Source organism: Tremella mesenterica, assembly GCF_000271645.1.
Source record: "Tremella mesenterica DSM 1558 unplaced genomic scaffold TREMEscaffold_10, whole genome shotgun sequence".
Taxonomy (NCBI): domain Eukaryota; kingdom Fungi; phylum Basidiomycota; class Tremellomycetes; order Tremellales; family Tremellaceae; genus Tremella; species Tremella mesenterica.
Genome location: NW_006711234.1, coordinates 132981 through 141365, shown reverse-complemented (window position 1 = coordinate 141365; position 8385 = coordinate 132981). Strand labels below are relative to the sequence as shown.

The 8385-nt window shown below is 46.5% G+C and overlaps 1 protein-coding gene across 1 annotated transcript; it reads right to left on the bottom strand.

Annotated features, from left to right (window-relative positions):
• Positions 1-5477: 5477 nt before the first annotated feature.
• TREMEDRAFT_64076 (uncharacterized protein) lies at positions 5478-6327 on the bottom strand (the record flags this gene model as incomplete). The annotated part of the gene is made up of 4 exons (XM_007006397.1): positions 5478-5481; positions 5528-5802; positions 5853-6127; positions 6291-6327. The coding sequence occupies 4 exons, from the start codon at positions 6325-6327 to the stop codon at positions 5478-5480; spliced, it is 591 nt and encodes a 196-aa protein (XP_007006459.1).
• Between the last annotated feature and the right edge of the window lie 2058 nt (positions 6328-8385).

Below are 8385 nucleotides of genomic sequence, written 5' to 3'. Positions count from 1 at the left end.
GCGGGCTGAATGAGCCATGATTGCAGACAGGCGCACTGGGGATATGGTATGCTTCATGAAAGACACCAATACACATTGTTCATCAATTGATGTCGGTGTCAATAGAGTATATCGGGGGTCGAAATATCTACTCACAATGCTCGATCTGTCACAGCGGTGAAGTTGGTACTATCCGTATATCGTTACCATCGGAGAGAGATATGTTGGTGGGAGAAGGAATCGCAATGAAAGATTACTCACAATATTTTATCTCCCAAAGCAAGTACCACACAGGCTCGACCACATGACCCAACTTCATCCCATTCGCCGGTACTTGCTCAGTTCACTCGATGTGGAATGTCGACCGAGTACCTAGTTTCGTGAAACCCGCGTGTCAGCCAAAACCATTTTCCAGTTTCCCTCAAGCTGACACCGCGATATGATGATCTCGAAGCATCAAACTACCTCCTCAAGGTCGAAAGATACGTTCAAAGATCACCCCCGGAAACAATCCAAGTTTCCATCAAGCACAACACGCAAGACGTCCATCTTCAGATCTCCCAAATGTCAAAAAGCGTAATACGCAAAATTGAACAAATGAGTATCGCGAACCCGTCACCCTCAATTTCCATCTTTCCAAGTCATAAAATCCTCTTCAAGATTGATTCACGAACATCAAGGGTGACGAGGGTATAACAAACCATTCACCAAAAAGATTAATGGTTGTTGTATTCCACTAAGACAAGAAACATAATCTTGTCATCCATGAAACCTGATGGTAGCACAGAAAAAGGATATCGATACTGGTATCATTGGTAAATAACCAAGACCAAGTCCGATTTGAAAGGGTGTGGATGTAAACCTTTCATAGTGATCAACAATGTAACGCCGTTCACATTATTGATACTGTTATATAGGTATGAGCCGTATGACGGGGTACCGATATATCGACCGACTTTTGAGAATATAAAACTCATCATTGTCAACCTGCACGGGAAAGTATGTGATGGAAGAATAGGGAATGATCCTATCGACGAAAACATACAAAGTGAGAAGACTCACTATGATCTTTGAAATCCCGAGGAGTCATTTGGTCCATGAGACGACACGTAAATTATTCATTTGGATTTACTTCGGAAGTGAAGTGAAGTGTGACTTTGGATAGTGGTATTGCTAGATGCACTTAAGTTGAGGACCATGTCCGTCTGCACGATCAGCTCGATACGAAGTTCGGTGATTAATGGACAAGGAGAAGACTTACTCACACTCTTCAAGTCAAACTTGAATCTCAAAAGGATGGAACACTGAGCGGGAACGACAAATGTGATTGAATAAGAGTCAAGTGAGAAGTGAGAAGTGAGAAAGAAGAAAGATTGAGAGATGTTGATTGCAGCAGCACCGTATTGTTGACATTTTCAGTTTCAAGGAGGTTGGTGGAAGATCACTCAACGCAGGTCAGTTGGTGATCCGTGCGTACGTAGAAACCAGCTTGTTGATCAGTAATGCCACGTCACTGCGATACGGATTGCCAAATGTGATTGTAGTCTTTGATGCGACTCTCTACTAACGCCTTAATATCATACTCATTGCGGGCGTCAGCTCGCAAAATATAGGGGGTGCAATTCTAAGTAAGTGCCTGGCAGAAACAGGGACTTTACGTGAGGCTGGGAAATTTACATGTATGGTGAAATCTGACCTCTTCACTGTACCTTGACATTCCACTCCGAGCCAGCATGTCCTCCCGCTGGCAATGCAGCATGGCAAACTCAAGATGTAAAGCTCCCTCTGACATGACACTCAATTCATCTCACTTTTGAAAGGGCTCCAAGGGAAAGAAGAGTGATGAGTACTACAAGACTTGTTCTTTCTGCCGCGGTGTCACGGTCCTGTCCTTGACAGATCTCTAAAGATCAAAGACAGGTGGACTGCAACTGTTTAGTTAGCTTGAACAACGACGGTCAGTATATTGTTCGTGAACTTGTGATGTGGTCGGACGACTAAAGTGACTTGCGAAGGATCCGAGCAAGTCGAGATGACAACAAGGGTGTGTGATATGACGTGGGCAGGGGTTTTGTCGATGGAAGGCGTGTTAAAGATGAGTATATGTCAAGAAGAGAGATCTTTGTGAAGTGGCAAATAATATTTTGATCCTTGAGAAAAAGAAAACTACAAAGTAGATACGTGCTCCTTTTATACCTTTCTGAGGGATTCAGAATGAGCTTTTCAATGAGTCGACTCATTGACTCATTCTTGTCTCGTCTCTCCTTTTCCCCTATAACCTCATTATCTCATTGTGTCTCAATGAGTTTTCAATGAGTATCAATGAGTCTCAATGAGTATCAATGAGTCTCAATGAGTATCAATGAGTCTCAATGAGTCTCAATGAGTATCAATGAGTCTCAATGAGTCTCAATGAGTCTCAATGAGTATCAATGAGTCTCAATGAGTTTTCAGGGTAACTCATTGAGTCTCATTGAATTCAGGGTAACTCAATGAGTTTTGATGAGTCATGGTGGCGCGACTCGTCCGAGTCGTGACACACGGCAATACAACCATACCCCTCTCAACACCAACATCACAGCACCAGTCAGTCTGCTGCTCTCGCTGTCAAGTCATTCTCCCATCCCCCCATTTCCGAGGCAATCGTGGAAGACGTGTTCATTCTTGTCAAGCATGTTGTGAGGAAGAGGAAATACATCTGGAGAGCCCTCATCCTGCTCCATCTCACTCTGATGGGCACTCTCAGCTCACCCCTGGGTCTCAGAGAGCTCAACCTCGCCGCCGTCTTCACAACTCTTGTGTACCCTCACCTTCTCCTGCTCGACCACAACCACTCATGCTTGGCAACACACACCCTGCACTTCAAAATTGCCGTGCTCCTCGCCCCCCTGATGGCACTCCTCCACTTCTAGGAAGACCGGCTGCCCCTCGACCCCCTTGACCCTTCCTACATGTAGGAGAAAAATGCTGTAACACCTGCCAAAAATGGTCTGCAGACATCAATTTCCAACATTCAAACCGCACAGCCCCATACCTTTCCTGTGCCAACTGCCGAGAAATTCAGCGACAGAGGTATCAAGAGCGGGTCAAACCAAATGATATACAATCAGCTGAACCGGACAACACTCACATAGTGTCTCAAAGACAACTCTTGATCCACTCATTTCTTGTGATCCAACTGAACTATACGGCCCCTGTATCTCTAATGAATCCATCACCCTCATCAATAATTTTCACCAACAGGTTCAGCGTCTTGGAAAGGAGTACTGTGAAAAATGTAAGGAGAGGTGGTACGAGCTGCATGTGTCACGGCCGTCGAGCAACCACTCTCTAACAGACCGACGCTCGACGAACCTCGGCTAACTTGATGCTTAAAAGTCAATGTCTCACCCAATCAGGAGGGCGCAAACATCGAAATGAGTGTAACTATGGCGTACTTTGACGTAGTTACTCTAACTAGGGTTTTGTTTTACTGATGGCAATGTATCTCAATTTGATTGTAGCTATCTCTATCAATCTTTTACTACTGACAACAATCAAGGATTGCTGAAGAACTTCTGTGATCAGAGGTCTACCTGTTGCGCCCCAACATTGACATCTCATCCTTGAATGATTGCCAACAATGGGTCCTCAACAAAATTCTCAATCATGCTGGGTGTCATCTTGATGGTCAAAACCCCTCCCCTTTCCAACTTAATACCAATGGGACCACAGGTACAGGAAAATCATTCTTGACTGATGCCATCTCTCAATCCCTCTACAAATTGTACTCAAATAGAGTAGTCATGAGGCTAGCTCCAATGGGGGTAGCTGCATTCAACATTGGTGGACAAACAGACCACTCAGCCCTTGGTCTGTCAGCAGATGACAAGTCACGCCCTACAACCGTCTCACCCACCCGGCTGGCAAACTTGCAAGAGGAATGGCAGAATGTTAGATATGTCATTATTGACGAGAAAAGTATGATTGGACGGAAAAGCTTGGGACACATACAGACTCAGATCTGTCACATCTTCCCCGGATCCTCCCATCTTCCCTTTGGTGGACTTTCGGTTCTTCTATTTGGTGATTTTGGACAACTACCACCAGTTGGCGACACCCCCCTCTTTGTTACTTCTTGGCGAGAGGGTAACTCTCAGTCATCCCTGCTCCAGAACAAGGGGCTCGAGATCTATCACAGCATTGACGAGAGTATTGAACTGTCACAAGTGATGACGCAAGCAGGAGAGGATGTGGAAGCAAGCACTTTCCGTCAAACACTATCTAATCTGAGGAGCGGAAACTTGACTTCACAAGACTACCAATTTCTTGCCACAAGATTTTGGGATCAGCTCACCATTGCGGAGCAGCAGACGTTTCAATCAGCCACTCACCTGTGTTCAGAAAAGTCTGTTCTGACAGAGATCAATATCCGAGAGCTGCTGGCAGCACAGAAGCCAGTTCTGCAAGTGCCTGCACGTCATGTAGGGTTAGGGGCCAAAAAACGCCTCTGAGGAACAGGCAGAGGGATTGGCTAGAATTGTCTATTTGATGGTCGGGGCAAGGGTTATGCTTACAAGGAATATTTGGACCGCACAAGGGCTCACAAATGGTACATGTGGGGTTTTACACTCCATTGGTTTATTGGAGGGTGAGGAGCCAGGAGTAGGACTGCCATGTGTGTTCATGGTTGCAATCCCTTCATGTTCCGGGCCAACAGACTGGCAAGACATTGAAGGGAATCCATTGGTGCCAATCACCCCCGTCACAGGAAGGCCCAGGCGGATCTCATTGTTTTCGAACACAGTTTCCCCTACGAGTTGCTTATGCTATTACCATACACAAATCTCAAGGTATGACCTTGAGGCATGCTTGTATAGACCTGGGTTCTCCAGAGTTTGCTTCCGGTCTCACATTTATTGGAGTGTCCCGAGTAAAGAGTCTCATAGGCTTGACATTCCGACCAGGATTTACGATGGAGAGGCTATTTGGACAAGGGGCTAGCAGGGATAGAGGGGGAACTCAACAATTTGCACAGGAGGATGAGCTGAGAAGGACGGCGCTTCCGTTCTATGCATGAGTCCTCTTGTACTGTCTTGCATAACATGAATATGGTATTCATCATCTTTACAATTGATCTGCTCATTTGAGTACATGTTCAAGGGCATTGGAACAGGTGGAATGGGTCAGAGAGAGCCTCTTCCCTCCAGAAATTGGGGTCACTTTGTGGGGTAAGAGGCAAAAAAAAGTTGCAGAACGAGAAGGGAGCTGGTGAAAGAGACCAATGGATGGAATGTGTAATTCCCCACCTGATGTCCACTGTCCCATGGAAGCTAGAAGTGAATATGTCCTTATTGAATCCCCAAAAGCCAAATGAAACACTTCTCCAGCTTGTTCAGTCACCGCCACAAAAGTTGCAATACGCAGGGGAATGGGTTGGAGTAGGTAGGATGTGACTCCTTGAGGCGGTCTAGCACATTCTGAAGTTCAGGTCTTGGTGCATTCACCCGTTCGTGAAGTTATCTGGAGGTCAGCCATAGTTGCTGCTTGTGTAGAAGGATAAACTTACTCAGTGACTGGGTTTAGTGTGCCAGGGTCAAGTTGCTTGACCAAGGATTTGGCCTGAGGTCCAAGAAGTTTGGCTATGGTGGAACAGAGTAGGATGAGTTGATATACAGCTTCTTCATCTCCCTCCTGCTTGGTATCACGAGTGGTGAAGATTTCCTTGCTGTAACGCTTCCATTCAAGTAGATGTAGGACTTGTTGGTAGATAAGATCGTCGGTATGTTCATCATTATTGGAAGCGTGACATGCACTACACCCGGAATACCCCTTGGGTCTGGCCTGGAGAGTCAGCTCTAGCTGGGTCAGAGTCTATCTTCAATCCGACTCACTGCGTTTGAGGAGTCCCATGCCTCCAGTATCTCCCTTCCAACCTCTGTGGAAAAAGCGTTTGGAATATGTATGACAAGATTCTTCACTTGAATGTGTGAGGTATTGGCAGGGACCGGAATGACAAGGGGAGTTGGTGGAGGAGCAAGTCGATAAATGGAGAGTGATGATCGGTGACTCTCAGCCCATTCTCTGACTGCATTTTGTCCTTCATTCTGTCCGAGATGGTATAGCGCATGCATCCAGACATGGGGGGGTGCTTGGAGATAAAGCGGAACTATATGTCAGTTCACCTGAAAGCGAGGGTGAAAAGCAAGGGTGGAAAGCAAGGGTGAAAAGAGAGAGGTGAAAAGAGAGGGAAAGAGAAGGTGGAAAGCAAGGGTGGAAAGCAAGGGTGGAAAGCAAGGGTGAGATCTCTCTGTGATCTGTGACAGACTTACCAAGGTCTTTGAATTTCCTGACCCATCGCTTCCTCATGTTCTGACCTTCTTTGTGATACTCCTCCTCAGCTCAAGACCGCCGCCGCTTAGTCTGTTTTCCTTGACCTCCGCTTTTGACTGTCCCTCCGCCTTTCCCTCCAAGTCTTCCTTCAACTTTCCCTTCAAATCTTGATACGACTTCCAGGACTTTTGATATGGATTTGACTTCGATTGGAGACTTAGTGGTCTTGACTCCAGAAGTGTTTGCTGTTTGACATACGACATTCAACTTCAATACGTCTTTCGACTTCGATACATCTTTTGATACATCTTTGGATACAGCTTCGAGTTGAGACTCAGAAGTCTTGACTCTAGGAGAAGCAGGGATAGTGTCTCAAGTAAGTTTTAGACCTTTCCTCCACATTGTGACAATGAAGAGAGATGAAGAGAGAGACCAAAAATTCATAGCCGGATTGGGCTAATCAAGCAGAACCCTGACAGCCGCTCACATCGCCTCCGCAAGTCGATACCCTAGTCATACATCTGACCAGAGCTGCCACATCATGTAACCCAAGTAGGAAAAGAATGTTTAAAATGTCACTGCCCTGTATGACTCCAAGGTCAAATGCCATCCATACATGAATCTCTTTCAAGAAAACCAGTGATCATGACCTGTCAACTAAGTAATTCAGGGGAAACGAGATTCATCGATGGATGTGTAGCATATTCGAGCTTCTGGGTGTCACAATTGACACCCCTTCTCTTCTTGGATGACCTGCAGTCAACAAACCTCCGCTAACTGCTTTGTACAATGGGGCCTACATCTCAGAGAGACAGGGCACCCTTCAGGCAACTATGGCTAACTACACTATGATAGTGTATGCCTGTCAAAGGGACAAAAGGTGATCATCAAACTACTTGTTGGGCGGAAAAGTCCCGGCCAAATCCCAAATTAACAGCCAAAATTGCCCCATGTCCAATGACATTAGTGTTATGACACTGCACAGAGGCAGGTCTGTCATGAACCGTGTCGTAACATTCTGTCACGGCCGTCGAGCAACTTCTTCCTAATAGACCGACGGTCGACGAACCTCGGCTAACTTCACGCTTCTGAGTCGATGTCTCACCCAACCAGGAGGGCGCAGACGTCGAAAGGAGTGTAACTACGGCGTACTTCGGCGTAGTTACTCTAACTAAGGCTTTGTTCTATTGATGGCGATGTATCCCGATGTATAGCTATCTCTATTTGTCTTTTACTACTGACAACAATCAAGGATCGCTGAAGAACTTCAGCGATCTTCTCAGCTAATATTATCTACTCCTCCTAGACGTTCATCCAACCCTCTCGCGCTTTGACGTACTTCAACGCACTTCGTCCAACTTCCCCGAGCCCTCGGCCATCCTCTTCCTCCTTCGACTAACTCCGCCTAACATCGCCGCACTTCTGCTCCCATTGTCCCTACTTAGCCTAACTCCGCCTAACATCGCCGCACTTCTGCTCCCATTGTTCCTACTTAGCCTAACTCCGCCTAACATCGCCGCACTTCTGCTCCCATTGTCCCTACTTAGCCTAACTCCGTCTAACTTCGCCGTACTTGGTGTCAGAAGTCCTGAGTTACGTGTAGAGTAAAGAGGTTAAGGCGTGATGGGGTTTTGATGGCCAAAGGAGGGTCATTGTTGGTGGAGTAATCGAGGTGTCACGACGTAGTTCGTGACACATTCCTGACAACCACCACCACCAACCCTCCTTTCACCATCACCGAATCACCATCCGCCATCAACCACCATAACCTGAACCACTGAGACCAACTACGACGAGGTTATGGGAACCTAGGGGTTATTTGTCACAACAACCCCGCCGAACAGAGAACTACAGCGACGTTGAGCGAGGAGCACTGAGCGTGAGGCTGTGCAGGGGTTGAAGGACATTCTCTGAGAAGAGAGGAGAAGTATAGATAGGTGACAGATCGCTGAATTTCTTCAGTGATCCTTGATTGTTGTCAGTAGCGAGAGATATATCCAGTAGCTACAACCATCGAGTTAGGGAGAGCTACCACCGAGCAGTCTGACCACCACGGCAAAGTTAGCCACAGTTCATCAACGATCACCTTATCAT